This window comes from Protopterus annectens, chromosome 14.part0, assembly GCF_019279795.1.
Source record: "Protopterus annectens isolate FY-2018-M chromosome 14.part0, PAN1.0, whole genome shotgun sequence".
NCBI lineage: Eukaryota > Metazoa > Chordata > Ceratodontiformes > Protopteridae > Protopterus > Protopterus annectens.
Window position 1 is genome coordinate 476,897,289 of NC_056748.1, and position 19,374 is coordinate 476,916,662.

At 37.6% G+C, this 19,374-nt stretch overlaps 1 protein-coding gene across 1 annotated transcript in view; it reads left to right on the forward strand.

Annotated features, from left to right (window-relative positions):
* MMS19 (MMS19 homolog, cytosolic iron-sulfur assembly component) overlaps positions 1-19,374 on the forward strand; it is a 2,295,919-nt gene that overhangs the window by 412,712 nt on the left and 1,863,833 nt on the right. The window contains exons 5-7 of the mRNA XM_044055580.1: positions 8,764-8,892; positions 10,715-10,776; positions 10,892-10,978. Of these exons, the coding sequence (XP_043911515.1) occupies positions 8,764-8,892; positions 10,715-10,776; positions 10,892-10,978 (278 nt within the window). The remainder of the gene's footprint in view (positions 1-8,763; positions 8,893-10,714; positions 10,777-10,891; positions 10,979-19,374) is intronic.

Below are 19,374 nucleotides of genomic sequence, written 5' to 3' on the forward strand. Positions count from 1 at the left end.
TTTATTTTAGTTGTTATTGATGGATGCATGATCTGAAATAGTTATTGGGTGTGTATCAAGACCTTCAGTTGAATGCACATGTTGCTGTGAAATTTATTTATTTATAGTTTGATAACCGGGGAGGTCCACTGGGCCAAAAAGGCCCATTTTCAGTGGAGGCCTAGGGAGAAAAGCTCCATAATAAAAACAATTACAGAAATGAAAACAAGCAAGCATAGAATCATACATTTGTACAAATTATCCATAGAATAATGAAAAAGAACACATACATATGAAATATTTAAATAATATAATTTTTACAGTCAAATTCAGAGAGCCATTTGCAGAGAGTAGAGATGGGAGCCTGTGTACAGAATTTAAATGGTAAGCACACAGGGGAGAAAAATTCAATATACAGTTGAAGTAGAGGGGGGGGGCTGTAGAAATAGCAGAAAATAGAGGCGTTTGAAGGAGAACATGTCTAGGAAACATAAGAGGGATTTAGGTAGGAAGGGTACAATCACATTTCCAGTTTTGGGAGAGGTGGGAGTAAAGTAGGGATTTAAAGTGTTCATAGGTTGGTACTAGGCTATCAGCCCTAGGGGCCTATACAAGCCTAGCCATAACAATTCCTTGGCTATTTCTTCCCACACTATTTACTTCACCGGACCCCTGTCTTGCAGGGCGACTGACATGATCCCCGGGGTGAATTTCCTTTCTCCCATCCAATCGTCAAGGTTCCTTTTGAAGAGGGCCAAAGAGGCACTCTGCTTGACATGTATGGGCAATCTGTTCCAGAGTCTGGGGAGTCTCTGGGTCAGGAAACTATTCCTCCAGAATGTTTTGTTTATTGTATGACAAGGTTTAGATCTCTGGAGCGTGTGGCTCTGAGGGATTGAGATTTCTTTAAGTGTAGCATGTCCAACAGCTCTGGGTTTGATATGGCCTTGTATGTTAAGCAGAGATCGCCTCTGAGTAAACGATATACGACAGAGTATAGCTGGAGTTTTTTAAGGTGGTCAGTGTAGGGCATCTGCTTTAGGCCTGTGATTCTTTTAGTGAGGTATTTCTGCGGGCTTTCCAGTTGTTGCAGATGTCTTCTTGAGAGGTACATACCAAATGGGGCGTTGTATTCTATAATGGGTCTAATGAGGGGTGAGTACAGTGGGACAATGACCTCCTTTTTTCTTGATGAAAAGCCCTTAGTGATGAGGTGTGCCACATAGGATTTCCTGACTGTTGTGGAGATGTGGTTATCGAAGGTGAGACCACTGTCCACCTGTGTCCCTAAGTCTCTTATCACACTTTCGGTGTTTAGTGTACTGCCACCTATATGGTAACTCATGGGTACATGTTTTTCCCCAAAGGGGATAACAATACATTTCTTGGCATTGAGCTTGAGCCAATGGCTCTGGCAACAAGCATCTGTTTCTGTAAGGCCCTTTTGTAGAGTATCCACATCATTTGGGGCTTCAGTAATGGCTCCCAGTTTGCAGTCATCTGCGAACTTTGTTATCCAGAGTCCCTTAGTGTTGGCCTGTACTTCAGAGAAGTAGATGCCAAACAAGAGCGGTCCCAGGACTGAACTCTGAGGTACTCCACTTGTCACTTGTCTGGAGCTGGATTTGGAGTTGGCTGCTTTTACAGTGTGGGTTCCATCAGTAAGCCAATTAGCAACCCATTGGGTGACATAGGGATTAATGTCCAGCTTAGTAAGTTTATCTATGATTCCAGAGTGGGGGATGGTGTCAAAGGCCTTGGCAAGGTCTAGATAGGCTGTGTGGACCACCTTACCCTTATCCATGGCTCTAGAGACTGATTTGAAGAACTCGATCAGGTTCAGGAGACAAGATCGACCCTTCACGAACCCAAACTGGGTGAGGTCTAGTGTTTGAAGGTTGCCAATGTCTCTGTTTATAAGTTCCATGATAATATGCTCCATGGCCTTGCAGATAAGGCTTGTCAGACTGACGGGACGGTAGTTTCCGGGATCCAAGGTGGATTCCCCCTTGTGGAGTGGGATAACTGTAGCTGTGCGCCACTCAGTGGGCACGAAACCTGAGGTGAGGCTATGATTAAACATGACACTTAGGTGAGGTGCCAGTTCATATTGTAGTTCACGTAGTACACAGCCCGGGATGTCATCTGGTCCCATGGATGCTGTATTCTTAGCTTTGGAGAGTGAATTTTTTACCTGTGTGGTCGTTATTACCGGAATTTGGCAATCTTCCGGTATTGAGATGGGCCATTTAGGGGGGTGAGAGGGGGGTGAAGTTAGCACTGAATCGATCTGCCAGGATATTGGCATTATCTTTGGGATCAGTATATTTAATGCCATTCTGTTTTAGCTCAGAGCAGATCTAAGCATTGCCATTTAGATTCTTGACATAGTTATAGAACGCCTTGTGGTTGTCTTTGGAATCTTTGGCAATTTTATTTTCGTAACTAGCTTTGGAGGATTTTGAGGAAGTTTGTAGTGATTCTTAGCAGAGGTGGGAGAGAGTTCCATTTTCTGGCCAGTGAGTAGGAAAGGAGAAATTGTCCAGGGGGTCATTTAGGTTTGTGTACAGAAAGTAGTTTTTGTTGGGCTGATCATAGGAGTCTGAGCAGTGTGTAGGAAGGCAAGATATTAGTAAGAGCAGGGCATGCAGTAGGTTCTGTCTAACCTATGTAACTTCTGTCTAGCCTAGGTCAGTTTTTGTGTCTTGGGGAATAATATGTAAATTCACTCAGAACATCTAGTACTGAATTAACATCTTCCATGCCAAATACTTTCATAAATTTATTAAAACATCTACCCTTCTTTGTTATATTTCCCTTCTGGGACCCCCAGATACACCTTCACCATTGCAGATTAAATTCCAGTCCCCACCTATAAGTAATATTCCTTGCTGAAAGCTGATTATTTCTCCCAGAACTTTTTTACCTCCATTATAGCAATTTTTGGTGGAATATAAATATGTGCCAGTATAATCCTCCTCCTTTGCCAGTAAACCCCTTAGTACTACAAATCTACCATTATCTTTTTTATCCTCTTCTGTCACTATTGAAGCTCCTATTGCAGTTAATTTAAGTACTCCTGTTTACCTTTACCCAGGTATTCTGCTGAGTAACCATCCTGAAAACCTTTTATCATCAAATTCACATGTTCACTTCTTTCCAATTGCATCTCCTGTAGCATAGCTATGGTCTCCTCTACATTTTTAATATAGTTCACAACTCTTCCATTTTTTTATTTATGTGTGAGACCATTGACATTTAAAGACATTGCAGATAGAATCATTGTCTTGAAAAGTTATAATTCCCACCTTTTTTGTATACAGCTTTTTTTGTTAAATGTCTATTTCCAACGTTTGTGTTACATGTATATACTGTTTGTGCAGGTTAATCTTTTATACAGTTGTTTTTTGTCATCGCCATTTGTGCCTATGTCACACCTTATGAAACATTTTACTCTGTTGAAAGTCCTCAAAAAAAAAAAAAAAAAAAACACACCCCAATACCCCCTAAAACCTATTGACTTAACACCCAGAACTATGTACAGCTTCAGATTTTAAAGTTTTACCCTCCTAATAGGAACAAATGTTCCAAACTGCCAATCACGCACACACACACAAACTTGAAGTAACCTGAAAGATAGCTTATCCATGCCAAGCTGCATTCTACAGCCACTGCTTGTTCTAAATGCTTTCAGAAAACATTTTCTCCAAGCCATTTCTGTTTATCAGATTGTCTCCTAGAGACATGAGAACCAGACATAAAACTCCCAAGCATGGATTTGTTTACTAGAAAACAGCTTTATAATATTCGGTATTCTTTTTCATGTACTTCCTTTCTCTTAAAACATGTTACTAGATTAAGCTTAGGGCCTTAACCCAGTTGCTCACCTATGCAAGAATGAGAAAAAGCATAATATTTCTTTTGTCATGCTCTTTTAACCAGATTTCTTTCTTTATTATTTTTTCTTTTATTATTATTAAAATTGCATTGCCTACATTTCATAAAACTGAACAAGGAAAAAGAGAGAAGGAATAAAGAAAAGAAAAAAAAAAGCAGGAGCACCTATTTATATTAGTATCCACATTATAGACTTTACTTTATAGCATGCAATTAAAATGCTACCGTTACGGAAAAAAAACTGTTTTACTTACAACTAACTTTCTCCCTCATCTTCCCTTCTCATAAGTATTTTTCTGAACATTAATGACAGAAAGTGGGTCATAAGCTATAGAGTCTCCTACAAATTTAACAAATCCATGAAGGCCCAATATTTCCAGATTTTTTTTGTTCAGTCATGTGTCACAAATATAATTATTGCTTTGTAATCCCACATTTGTCAATTTGTCAAAGGTTGTGTTCCTGTTGACCTGCATCTCCCAAATCCTTTCTCTGCTTCATTTCCAACGTACTCTTAATTCTTCTAGTCGACTCTTATGCCTTTCTTTCTTCTCTCAAGCATTTTCCATTGAAACATTTGGGAAAAGTTTCACTGGCACATTCTCTCTGACTTTATTACCAGAAAAACAAGGATCAGGATCAGAATCACCTGTTTCACAGCTCACTGTTTGTTGGACAAACTTTTGTATTTCTTCCTTAACATGTACTTTCTCAAAAAATGCTTTTGTTCTTCTAGGGAAAAATATTTTGAAGATAGCGGAGTACAGAAATTTGAATCTCGTGCCTGCTTCTCGACATTCCATGAGTAATGGAATAAATTTACTTCTCTTTGATGTACAATGAGTAGTCATTCTCCACAAGCACTCTGCTGTCTCCCACTTTTCGTACTTTGTCCTTTTACCGCAGTTTTGTCAGAAACAACTTCTCCTGCTGGTAAGATTGCATCTTTACTATTAAAGGTCTAGGTTTGCTTTCTCATAGCTAGGTTTGGAGCATACAAACAATGTGCACTTTCAATTAACAGTTCCTGTTGTGGAATACCAGTCCAGTTGCTTATTTGTGTTTTCATAAAATTAATACAGTCTGTTCTTTCCAGCTTCTCTGGTACAGCAGAAAATCTTAGCTGTTCCCTATGTCCTCTGTCCTCTAATTCTATTATTTTTTTAAACATCTCTTCTTGAGCAGTCTCATATTTAGCCAGGGTTTCATTTCAACCTCTGAGTTTTGCAGTTTTTGTCACCTTATCTATCGGTTCTAAAGCTTCTTCCATTTTATCCAGCTTTTTTATTGTTTGAGTTGATATACTGTATCACTGTTTAGTTTATTTTAATCAGATTTCTTTGAAGTTGCCTTATGCTTTTCTTTAGGTTACTGGAAGTCATGTCTGGAGCTTTCACTGCTTTTTGCTGAACAGCTGCAATACTTTTCCCAGTCAGTGTTTCTTTGTCACCTTTTGTAGCTGATTTTCCTTCAGGTCCTCTGTATTTCTTTTTTCCTGGCATCCTGGCAATGCACTGTCTGGCCAGTTACTGCAATTTACCAAGAAATTTAGGTCCACTGGCTTTCTCTGCTAAGCTTCTGTTTTTACACGGGGAGAGCTAGAATTAAGCTGTTATTCCGTGTGCAGCCATCTTGGAAGTCAATACTTAGTGCATTATTATCTGATAATGGACAAGGAATAGTTTAAAAATAATTCACATTTTTAAGTAAATTAGATGCTTAAATTATATCAGTTCTTGTTTGCATCCCTTGCATATAAGAATGAGTAAAAAACAATTACTTATCTTCTGCTTTTACTATTATATCAACTACATTATTACTAATCAATCTTTTTAGTTGATGTCAGAAATTTAGCTTTCTTCTGTTCAGTTGTATCTTCTATACTAGATATGCAGTTAAAATTCCCTTTCTATGATTTTCTAGTAAGTTTAGGTGATCTTTAGCAACTTTTGCTCCTATTTCAAGGATCCAGTAAAAATTAGCTAGTGTAGGGTTTGCCATTATATGTTATTATTGTAAATGTGTACATTCTTTTGGGATCATTAATAGATTCCTTGACCTTAGATATTACAGTAATTTTTTCCAAAGTGTTTCAGTTCATCTCTTTTTGTTAAAAGAAGCAGATGATGGCATTTCGTAACCTAAGTTATTTAAATATTGTATATCTTTATCAAGTGAGTCTTTTGCAAGAGTAAAATGTCTTCTGTGTTTAATTTTAGAAATCTTATTAATGATTTCATTTTGCTGTTGTTATTTAATCCATTTATGTTGACATTTACCGTGTATTTAAGTTTTTTTTAAAGATATGACCTATTTATCCACCATATTAATTTAATTGCATATAAGACACTAATGCATTCCTGCAACATTATCTTAACATTCCATATATTTTAATTCTTCTTTCTACAAACTAAACTGCTAAAACTCGTAAATTACAAAAACAGAAACAAGTCTACAACTGTAACTGTATATATTACTATTGAAACACAACCCACCATGGGTACCAAAGTTCCTCGTTTGCCTGTCGAACAGACAAACTACCATACTATCTCTCTACCTACCGGTACCTAAAAATTAATCAGTAGACTAGCCAAAAGCTACCATGTCTTACAAATACTTAATATAATGTTATATAAATAAAAAAAAAATAAACTATTAATTTAGTTATATAGTTTGCCATTTAAAACTATTTCCCCCATTCCTACACAAAAGTTTAATGATCTTTTTCTGTTAATAGCAAATAGTAAATAATTCAACAATTAGTGTATTATCTACCTATTTATGTAATGTTAGTATAAATTATCCATTAAATATTTCTAAATTATTCATTCATACATCATTATAACTAAATATCTAAATAAGTAGAAGAGAGTGGGACCTGAAGAGATAAAGATGTTTGGAAACTTACAGGTGTCAGGTAATCTTATTATACTAAACTGTTATAGAAAATGAAAATCGATACACGTACATATTCATCATGCTAAAATATATACATAGTTTATAGATCTAACAAAAGCTCCGAATTAATTTTAAAAATACAAGTTCCTACATCTTAAAATTGTGTGACACTATTAATATGATGAATACCAAAATATTTAACAATCCTTTAGCTTATTAAACTAATTCATAAAAATATGCACATTACTGAGGTCAGAGTATGCAGTCTATATTGTATTCAAAAGTTACAATGTGCTTAATTCAAATTCCTTTCTCTAATCCAGGTTCAAACATATTTTAAAATCTACTTCACTTTATATCAAAATAGATTTACTTATTCAGCAATATAACACACAGATTTCAGCTCTGGCTTATGAAATGAGTTATTTCAGGTTATTTCAGGTAGTCTTAGTGACTCTAATAACATACAGTATGCAAAAAGCTTCAAAGTTCCCATGATCAAGCTTCAAATTTCAGCTTTCTGGGTATTTTCAAATATTTTACATGATTTTCTGTGTAAATTATATGAGATGTTGCACATTCACATTTTTGCCATATGCTGGTATATGTAATATATATCTTTCTCAAAAGCAGTCTGTTATTTAAATGCTTTTTTTCTGTCTTCTTTGCCCACTAATATTCTGCCTTGTTCTATACAACTTGTATTTCTAAAATCTCCCATTAAAAAGCTATTTAATCATTGGCTGTCTATTAGAGATTACAGTATGTGTATATATTTCAGAACTTAATGATGCTGCTCTTTTATTAATCTTACATAGTAGATATTTCATTCCTTGTGCATTTGCTTATTATTCATAAGATGTTTACTCTTCTTACTAATTCTAGTATTACAAGCAATCATGACTATACAAAAATTCATGCTTGTTTAGGTTGAATATGTGATTTAGCCATTGCGAACTGCTTTTCTGGTCTAAGCTTTACATCCTGACATTAGAATTTGATTACAGTATGTGAACGTGACAACTCACAGCAGCTGCTAATTTCCTCTAAATTTCTCATTCTTCTTAATTCTTTTGAACTGTTTTAATCCGTAACATATATTTCTTGACTGTCAACTAACATATTCTGTATTTGGAATATCTGTTCTGTGCTGCAGTCTGTTACTTTCAATGTATTAACCAGAAAGGTGGTTCTTATGTGTTTTATTGATTTTTTTTTTACCATGTAAATAGAGTACAAGTTCTAGTGTGTTTTTGCTATGTTTATACTTGCCATTTTCACACCATTTGTTGTTAATGCTGCAATTCTTGATTGGTTATAAAAATTTTAACAAGATTTTTGGCAACAATGAATTGGTACATATATGCTTCCTGCCTTTGTCCATACAGATAGCTGGTATCCAGATAGCATCTTCAGTGAAGTTATGCTGTGCTAGCTTGGATAAGAGAGAGCAACAGGAAATGGTACTGAAAATCTTCAAAAAGATGCACCACTTTTTCTGTCTGATTTATTTATATCCAAGCTCACACTTATTTTATTGTGTCATGGACTGAAACTTGTTGCTGACATTTATTTAGCTCGTTGTTTGTAGTCAGTAAGTTTCAGTCTGATTGTTGTGCAGTTTTTGAGTTACTTTAAGCTTCATGGTCACAACAAAATTCGTGTGATGTGATTTTGATATAAAGGAAAGGTAAACTTAGCTCTGCATTCTTCCTTTTTTGTGGTGCATGGTATATTAATATACAGCTGGAGTCACTAACTGAAATGAGAGTAGAACAGTAAGTTAGAAGAAACTATCTATTAATACAGAATGCACCAGCTTATCACAAGTTCCATTGCTATGTTGAATATGGAGAATATTTGTTATTGTATACTTCCTAATTTTCTGTCATGTAGTTGAAACTGGCAAACCTGAATTTGAAAAGCAGAACTCGTTACATCTTAACTTTGCTTCACAGCCTTATTTTCTTGCTTTTATATTCATTCCAGAACTCAAAGGTTTGGGCTCAGACTTCACTTATGGCTTCATCCAGGCCATGGATGGAGAAAAGGATCCCAGGAATTTACTTTTAGCTTTCAAGCTTGCCAGAGACATTGTTGTAAAGAAATTTGCAATGGGTGAGCATTTATTAATCTTGTTTGTTTCTCTCTGTGACTCTTGTAATTGCCTCAATGTTTTTGCATTATAACTGTATCTGGAGCTTAGTGATTTGAACAGGTGTTAGCAGCTTAACAGCGTGGTTGTAGACAGGCATACTTATGTATGTCACGGCATGCATATTTTCTTTGTGCAAATAAATGCACAGAAACTGCTTGCTTACTGCTAACCTACTCTTATCCTTGAATCTACTTGCTTGGTAACTCTCAAAGCATGTTTACTGCAATATAATTTGCTGTAATAACGCTTCCACTTGAGGACTTCATATAACATCATTGTGTAATTACTATCTCTATGTTACTGTTCATGTTAAATCCACGTAATTTGTTAAACTTCTATTATGTTTATTCTTATACTATTTTGTAATGGGGCTTTTCTCCCCGGGCCTCCGCTGAAAAAGGACATGTGTTCAGTCAGACTTTCCCAGTAAACAAATGTAAAATAAATAAATAAAATGACAAATTTATCTTTGTTAATCGCTGATTTATTGTTTTCTTTCAGAATGCATACTTGGAATGTTTTTAAGTGTATCATTTGAAGAGTTTTTTTCTGGAAGGTGGAATTTAGTTGTTCATTTTCTTAAAAAATAAAGAAAAAAATACATAAATAAATAACAGTACTAACAGTGTGGCTGTGTGATGTTTAATAAACCAAAAGAAATATTGTAATATGTAGTAGATGAATTCAGAAGCAGTTAAATAAGTATAACAAATGGCAAAGGGAAGTAATGTGGCTGCATTTGGTCTGCCATTATGCAGAAATAATGCTTTTCTTTTTTTGAAGAATAATCATTTTGCTAAATTCATTTCAGTCTCTATTAAGATTTCTGAATTGTAGATGGAGGGTTCAAGGTTTAGTCATGTCTTTCAGTTATATATATATATATATATATATATATATATATATATATATATATATATATAGTCATGTCTTTCAGTTATATATATATATATATATATATATATATATATATATATATATATATATATATAATGTGTGTGTGTGTGTGTGTAGTGTGTATGCAAGTTGTCATGTTTCCCACTGTGGGTACTCTGGAATCCTAGGGCTTGTCAAACATACTGCTTTTCTGATGTATATGTTTATGTATACCATCAAAAACTGCAGACTCAACCCCAGAACAAACAAAATGCACTCCATTGCCCACATGTAATACACACTACATCTAACACCTGTCTACAGCTAATGTACATTATCAAAACATACTCACAGCAACCACGTATCTACCCCTACTTCACACTTAAAAAACTAAATCCAAAGCACTTCATCAGCTTTTTAAAACTATGCAGTAGCAGCAAAAACATAGATACGTATGTACACCACTTAAAACTGAAAAACAAAATATTTTTCATGGGGTACTTTGCCCCCATACCTTCTAACCTACATATACCATCTCCATGATCACACCACTGTGACCACAGTGAAGCATCCATTTCATTATTCAGTGTAATCCTACTTCATTATAACAGCAGTTGATCAGTCCTGAATTTGATGTAGAATCAAAGCCATGCAGCATGTTGACAAGCTGTGATGTCGACAGATTACATGATAACTATTTCTGTGTGTGTGTGTGTGTGTTTGTGTGTGTGTGTGTGTGTGTGTGTGTGTGTGCTTGTATGTATGTATGTAAATACTTGTGCATAATTTCTTAACTAATAAAGCAGTTAGAATATGCCATGCAACTTTGGTGCTATTAGTGGGGTATGTTTTCCATAACTACTATTCTACTTTATAACCATTTGTCTTTCTCTGTTCTAATTCTAGGTCCATTTGTTGAAGAGTTCTTTGAAGTCACTTCCTGTTACTTTCCCATAGATTTTAGTCCTGTAAGCAGACCATATTTTCAACTTTTTAATTTTTTGAACTGTTTTATTTATTTTGATGCATTGAAATATTTAATATATTTTGGAGGCCAAAACATATACATTTTTTTCTTTGTAGCCCTCAAGTGATCCCCATGGCATCACCCAGGAGGAACTTGTACTCAGTCTTAGGGCTGTTTTGACTGCTACATCCCAGTTTGCAGAGGTAAGGCTTAAAAGATAGAGATGGAGCATGGCACTCTCTTTCCCATTTCTGCTTGTTTAACCCATAGAGATGTTCTTAGAGATGAGGAGAAAAGCATAGCACTTGCTGTAGAAATGAAACATCCAAAGGAATAATGTGTGCTGGTTAAAAAAAAAATCTGTGTAGAGCAAGTGAATACAGCTCTGATGTTTTACAGACTAGTGATCAATGGTACATTTTTTGTTTTTTCTTAGACACCTTTTAAAGGAAACCTATCTGGTCTGATTTTGTTAGTTTATGTGGTACAAGCAGAATTCATTTGTGCAAGGTTTATCCCAATTTCAGTTTGAGTTTTAATATTATTAAAATTGACTGTCAGCATTGAACATATGCACTTTAAAGCCTTTAGGTTGCATGAATTAATTAGTTCTCCAGCTGTTGATGTTGGAGTAGAATTCCTGGCAGTAGAGTGAATTGATGGCTTCCTGTTTAATTTCAATACTTGTAAATATAAGTCCAATTATTACTAAAAAAAATACAAAAAATGTAGGAGAACAGCAAATGTTGATTACCTCTTGTATCCTCTCCTTTAAAGTTTTTGCTGGAGTGTGGGGCAAGCTGTCCTGTACCCCCACACCCCAAATAAATATATATGTACCATCTCCAAGGTTGTCATATCTAAGAAAAATGGAAAATAAACTCAGCAACAATAAACAAGTCGTGATGGTCACTTCTAAGATTATAAATTCTGAATTAGTCTAAAAGAGTCAAAAAATAGAATATTTAAAGCATTTCTCTACCACAAATCTTATGTCTGTTTTATTTTTTGACTCTTTTAGCCTAATTCAGGATTTATAATCTTAGAAGTGACCATCACAGTTTTATTTTTTGAGTTTATTTTCCCTTTAGTTCCGACGTGTACTAACCTGGTGCACGATTTACTGAGGACAATTTATCTGGGTCCAGAAAAAGTGTGTATTTTTTACATATCTAAGAAAAAGGGAATATTCTGAGAAACAGCAATCTCAGACTTGATTATGTCGAAGTCCACATTTTTTCTCATTCGGTCTCGCTATTTTGGGACTCACATAGAGCTTCGGAGTATCAAACTGTTACCCGAGTTAACATAACACAAAATAGAAACATTAGTGCTAACATCTAAGGTATGCTGGATTACAATTTTGTTTATGCTTTTAATGTTTGGGTCCGAATGTGTGCTGTCTCTCTGTACAGCTGACTGGTAAAAGTCATCACTCAAAGCTACATTTCATCATATTTATCCATCCCTCAGCGTATTTTCCAGATTTTTACTGGATACTACTTCTACTACCAAGAAAAGAGGTGAAGTCTTCCCTAGAGGAGAAAACTTGCATGTAAAATATATTGCCTCTTCTTAGGGTGTGACCAATAATGTAGGTGGTCTGCAGACAGTATAATTTAGTTGCTACCATAAGGATGTTTGTTTTGGGAATATGTTGGTTTTATTTATTTATTTATTTTTTTTTTGTGCAAGGTTAAAAAATAATTCATTTACAAAGATGAGGTAAACTTGTTATGGCCTTAGGGAAATCATTCTTTTCCTGATAGTCTTTCAGTATTTTACAGAGCTGCTTGCAAGCCGTTAGCCACATGGCTTTCTGCCTTACAGAAGGCAGATAAATTGAACAGAGCTCCTCCTGAGGAACAGAATTTTTGTAGAAATTTGAGAATAGACTCTGTTACTGTATTATTTCTTTCATTTTACTCAGTACCAGGAAAAACAGCAGCATTTTCCCACCTGGCAAAAGTGATCGACTACTTGACGGTTTTGACAGACTGGTTATTACATCCTATCAGTTATGGCTGTCAGCTACCTAAGTAACACAGTATATTGTCATAGGTCCATTTTGAACTTACTGTGAATACTGTGGAGTGACTGCTTAAGCCAGCCACTGTTAAAGTTTTGAATCTGGTTACCATTGCAAACACGGTGACTTCTCTTAGATACATACATATGCAGTGGCTACTCCAGGTCATTTGCTACAGCTGTTACTATAAGGAGACAAGCTGCTTTTTTTGTGACTGTACCATGTCTAGAAAATGTCAGGGATATGATGTTGGATATCCATGTTAATTGTGGGGCCATCTTTAGCTAGCTTGCTGATCTTGTATTAACTTAAGTGGCAAAGATGAAAAAAATGTGGTTCTGTTAAATGAGAAACAGCAGTACAGACCACCGCAGAAAGTATTTCATTCCTTTCAGTGTATACCCAAGTGTCTTTTGTACATCCTTGCCCCCTTAAAAGTTGCCTTACCAATTTATAGAGATTTTTTTCATAATACCCATAGGTTATCTGTAGATTAATTCAGACAGTTTAGTACTATAGATCGTCCAATAATATTTCATGCCACTTCCACCCCTCTCTCCCAATATGCACACTTCATTTGCATATAGTCATGGAAGCTGGCAAAATGAAAACATTACAGTGGGCATCAGAAGCTACCAAAAGGGCATATACTTTTTCTTTAAAATAACTTCATCAATAATCACTATAGTAACAAAGCAATTTCTGTTAATACCAAAATGCAGAAATGTTAGCTATTCAGGACCTAACAATCACTACTCAGTACTGGGATCCAAAGAGTGACATTAATGTCTTTATAAAAATGTGTATTCGTAACTATTTAGAACACAAATCTTGAGGTCTAATATAAGAAGCTGTAAATAGCTCTTAATGTTTAGAGAGGTAAATCGTTATTATTACCATTAAGGCCTCAGTAGACCCGTTGCTGGAAAAGAAAATTATAACCTGAATACATATGATTAGGGTAAATATCCACAGAATTTTTTAAAGTCTACTCCCTAAAGAGCTAAGGGCATTACAGTTGTCTCAGACCATATTAGCCACTTTTATTCCAAAGACTGCTTTGCACATGGGTTTCTTATGACATTTCTAATTGTGAGAAACCCTTTATTAAATTTAATAGGTCCTGGAATAAGGGTGATGATCGTTTTTTCCATCTTTTAGTAGTGCACTTTTTTGCAATTATTAAAATTAAGTTCAGCAGTCTTATCTGAGGGATAATTCTTGTGATCTCCTGGAGACATCCTAACAGAATTAACACATGGAGAGGGATTTACCCCAGCTTTCAATTTCTTGCCAGTTCTTCTGCAAAATAGTTTTAAAGTTATCTAGACCTTACCACAGCACATCCACAGCCCTTCTGTCTTTTACCCAGACATAGCAGAAGCAAGGGACAGCAATAAACTCATATGCATCTTCCTCGACCTCTCTAAAGCTTTCAACACCATCTCCCACCTTAAACTCCTCTCTAAACTATCTGAACTAAACCTCTACACCTCCACTATCCTCTAGTCCTCCATCTGTCTCAACAACCGACAACAATTTGTTAAATGGCAGACTTCCTACTCACCTTTCTTACCTATCCAAACTGGTGTCCCCCAAGGATCCATCCTTGGGCCCCTTCTCTTTAGCATTTTCACTAACAATCTTTGCTCTGTCTGCAGCTCATCTTCACTAATCCAGTATGCTGATGATTCTACCATTATCACCCTCTGACAACCCCACTGACCTACACTGTTTCACGCAGACTTCCTTTAAGATCATCGAACACTGGATGACTGACGACCAACTGATCCTTAACCCCCGAGAAAAAAACAAACTCCTCATTTTCCTTCCAAAAATCTTTATCCCACCTTTAAAACTCCTTTGTATCTCTTCTATAGACAGCAATATTTATGCAGACTCCACTACAAAAGTTCTAGGAATCGCAATTGACGACCAACTGAAATTTGACCATCACATCCTACAGTCCGTCAAAAAGACCAATCAAAAATTAGATTTGCTATATAGACACAAAATCTTAACTAACATCACTAAGACCTCAGTTTTGCCCAAGCCTATCTCCTTCTCTGCCTACTGTATGCATCTCCCATATTCACATACATCCAAGCAAATCTCCTAACCAAACTAGAACAAACTTACAACCAGATAGCCAGATTTGCCTGTAATCTCCCCTACAAATCCCATTACTGCCGCTTACTAAACTTCAGTGGCTCGTGTTCCCACAACTACTCCAGCTTTCACAGCTGCAAATTGCACATTCTCTTTTCTACAAACCTGAAAGTTGTCCCACCCTGTCCACCATCCTGTCCCCCTACAAACCTGCATGATCTCTCCATAGCACTGACCAAGCACTACTGAACACGTACAAGTCCAACAAAACTATAGGCAGGTTACTTTATAAATGCTCCATATCTCAGACATGGAACAAACTCCTATCTAACATACAGCATATCCAATCTTCACTGAAGAACTGAAAAAATACCTAACCAACTCTCCCTCCTGCAACTGTTACCACCCACACCTAATCTGCCACTACCACACCAGAAATATTCCCTTCATACATTATATGTACTTACAATCCTGTGGATCCGTAGCTCCACCACTGAGCACTCTTAAAACGAAACTTTCCTTCCCACTTTGCCCCCCCCTATTTTTACTACTTATTTCCCTGACCACCCCAAGTCTTTCCTTCTCTCCACTCTGTCTAGCTTTACCACCTCTCCTTCCACCCCACCCAATAAAACCAGCACAACTGCCACTCTTTCCTATTCTGTGTCTCTTCAATTCTTCTTCACGGTTCACTCCACTCCACTTACTATTCCTCTATTTTGTTCTTTCTTCCTCATTTCCTTCTCTCCACTCTAACCTTACCACCTCTCCTTCTACTCCACCCACTATAACTGGCACAACTGCCATTCTTTGCTATTCTGTGTCTCTTCATTCATTCTTCACTGTTCTCTGCACTCCACATACTATTATTCTATTTTGTTCTGCCAACTCAACCTCTATCAGTTTGTTGTTGTACATGCACAAAATGCATACTTTTAATGATTTCTACAAGGCATTAATGTTATTACTCGTATGTCTCTTTATCTTGCCCTTTTTAATGTTTTTAAACTTGCAATGTAACTTAGTATGGTTATGATATGACTATTTTTTTTTGGTATCATTTTTTTTATCTTGTGTTTGTGGAGCTTTGTTGATACTTTTAATGATTATCTACAAGCCATTAATGTTGTTGCTGACATGTCTTTTTATCTTGCCCTTTTTTACATTTTTAAACTTGCAATGTAACTTATGATATATGTGTATTACTTTTTGGCATCTTTTTTATCATGTGTTTGTGGAGCTTTTCTCCTCAGGTCTCCACCGAAAATCATCCCACAAGGCTCTCTTCCCTGGATTAATCAGATCTCCAAAAGTCTTCAGCATGACAGCCTGGGCATATAGTTCCAGATCAGGTAATCCCATAACCTCCTGCTAATATAAATGTAGTGAGTGTGGTTTCCTTCTCTTCCTGACTGGTTACGCCAGTACTGAGTTGAGAGAGCTTAGCCTCCAGTTTGGCTATATGGTTGTATCTCTCACATGTGTTGGAATTTGTTTGGAGGAGGAGAGGGCTGATGTGTACATGAGGCAGTTGTAACATTGCCTCAAGATTCCCAGATTCACCAGCTGGACAGGAGAGGAGATTGACAACTGACCTTTGGACATGCTAGAATAGTATTGGGAATTCCTTTATAATTGAAAAAAGGACCAATGGGGAACAGGGTACTCAAGGGGAGTTTGTGAGGGTATAGTGCTTTTAATTTTTTAGTGCTGACTTATATAATTGCTTTAGTGAGCAAGTGCCAGGCTTTAGAGTAGAAATAGGGTGTTTATTATGAGAACTAGATGAGTTCTAAGGGAAAAAGTGAAAAGCAGACTTTGTGGAGCCGAGAATGGTTTAAACCCAATTAAGCAGCGTTGCCCGATGCTGCGCTATGTGCAAAATCGCGCAAAGCCGCGCTAAAGCGGGTTTTATACAGGGGGACTTGAAAGAGCTAGAAATTGGCCCAAAACAGCCAATAGACTACCAGATTCTTGTGCTGGGAACACTCCTCCATGGATAGGTAGGCTGCTCTAAGCTCCGCACTGCCACTGGTGAACAAAGAAGCCTCCCTTTATCCAAGAAAGGAAATGGGCAACACAGGAACTTTCCAAAAGTCCAGAATACAGCAAAGCCTGTATTTGGACTACTCTAGGTCAGGAAAGACAGGAAACAAGGATAATTTTTTTTTTCTTTTTTTGCAACAAACAGCAGGAAAATGCAATAAATATGTAACACAGGCTAACGCACTTGAGTATGTAGCCTCAACAGGTCTCACATAGACCTACCACGACAGCAAACCAAACACATAAACACACAAAAACATACTCGGAGGCTCTAAATAAAAATCTGCCTAAGCAACAGAGACCTCTAAAGCAGACACCCAGGCAACCACTACCCCAAAACAAAACACGTGCAACACATAGCTCACAAAGCCAGTGTGCCGAACAGTCACAGCCCTTAAGGCTAAACAACACACCTGATACACTTGTAATAGGTGACTCTATCGTCAGGCACACTGACGTCCCGCTCACCAGGCTGAACAAGGAGAAGGTCACGGTGAGCTGCCTGTCGGGTTCTAGGATCCGGCACATAACACAAGCACTCAGGTCACTCCAAGGCAAGTACAAATATGACTCAGTCATTGTCCATGCTGGTGTGAATGACCTGAGACGTACCTCCCTGGACTACATGAAAAGAGACATAGAGGAGCTCTCTGAGCATGTAGCCCAGACCGGTATGACCCTGACCTTGAGTAGCATCTTACCGTCACCAAGAATGATGCCACAATATGAAGACAAGATGACCAATTTCAACAATTGGCTTAAGTATTGGTGTCATTCAAAGGGGATCCAATGCCTGTCAACCTGGGATGACATGCTCGACAAGCCACGATGCTTCACTAGGGACGGCTTGCACCTGTCACCCCTGGGCTTTCGGATATTGGCAAAGGCTCTTGCCACCCCCATAGTGCCTTTTTTAGGCAAGGCTCAAAAGACAAACCCACCTCCATAGGTATCACAAGGGATAAGAAACTGAGTAATGCTACTCAATGCCAGAAGTCTAAACCTCAAGATGCACGCACTCGAAACTCTACTTAGCATGGAGAACATCGATATCTGTGCAGTAACAGAAACCTGGTTCAAGGCTCCGAGAGCACCCCAGCACTACCAGGTTATACCTCATACCATGTTTTTCGGCCCCCAAACTTGGACCAAACCACAAAAGGAGGGGGAGTATCAATATTCGTCAAAGATACCCACACCTCCAGGTTGTTGGCACAGCACGAAGCATCAGAGACTATCCATGTGCAACTAACAGTGGGTAAAACTGCCTTCCAGTTTATAGCCTGCTACAGACCACCCTCCCAAACCCTGGAACCCCACTCGCCTTCCTGAGAACACTGGAAAATATGAAGGTCTCTCCAAACACCATTATATTGGGCGACTTCAGCTACCCAAACATAGACTGGGAGCGTTACTCTAGCTCCAACACCGTAGCCCAAAGGTTCCTAGAATTTATAAACTCATATGCTATGGAACAGCTTGTTACCACTCCCACAAGAGGGAAAAACATACTGGACCTGATCATCACCAACATGGGGACTCTATGCTCCAGACCAGAAGTGTATCCCTCACTGGTAAGATCAGACCATAAACTAATCTCACTAGATATTCACATCCCAACCCCAGCCCCTGCCCCGAAAACCACAGTGAAAAACTTCTCTAAAGCAAATTTCACACTCCTCAAAACCGAGGTGGAATCCTTCAAAGCCCCCGGGCCTGTGGAAAATACGGCCCAGACCGCAGAATCCTTTATAAACGCATTCTATGAACACCTTCAGAAATGCATGGATCATGCAATCCCAAACAAAACCAAGACCCAATCCTCCAAAGGCAGGCGTCCTGTCTGGTGGACCCCAGCCATAAACAAACTATACAATAGAAGGAGGACGCTACTACATGATAGAGCAAAATCCCAAAAAGGGAAGGCATCTCTGATCAGTACTAGCAAAAAACTATGGGCACTTAAAATCATCTAAGGCCAGCTTCGAGAGAAAAATTGCACAGGACACTAAGGGTAATCACAAGGCTTTCTTTAGTTATGTTAGAAACCTGGGTGGGAATTCCCAGATATGCTCAGAATTAGTCCAAAATGACAAAAAATACACCGAACCCACAGACATTGCCAACATCCTAGCTGACAGGTTCAGCGCAAACTTCTCCCCCCCCCTTCCCCACCAAAAGGGCAAATATCTATCCCAGCAGAGTGCTGCCCCCCTGACATCTCAGATGCTCAGGTAAGAGCCGCCCTCTCCAAAGCAAAAAACACAGCATCAATGGGACCAGACGGTGTCCCAGGCTGTGTCCTACATGAACTCCAAGAAGAACTAAACCCAAACATAAAACTACTGTTCAGTCTCAGCCTTACTACAGGATATGTACCCAAAGAGTGGCGTACAGCAACAGTGGTCCCTCTCC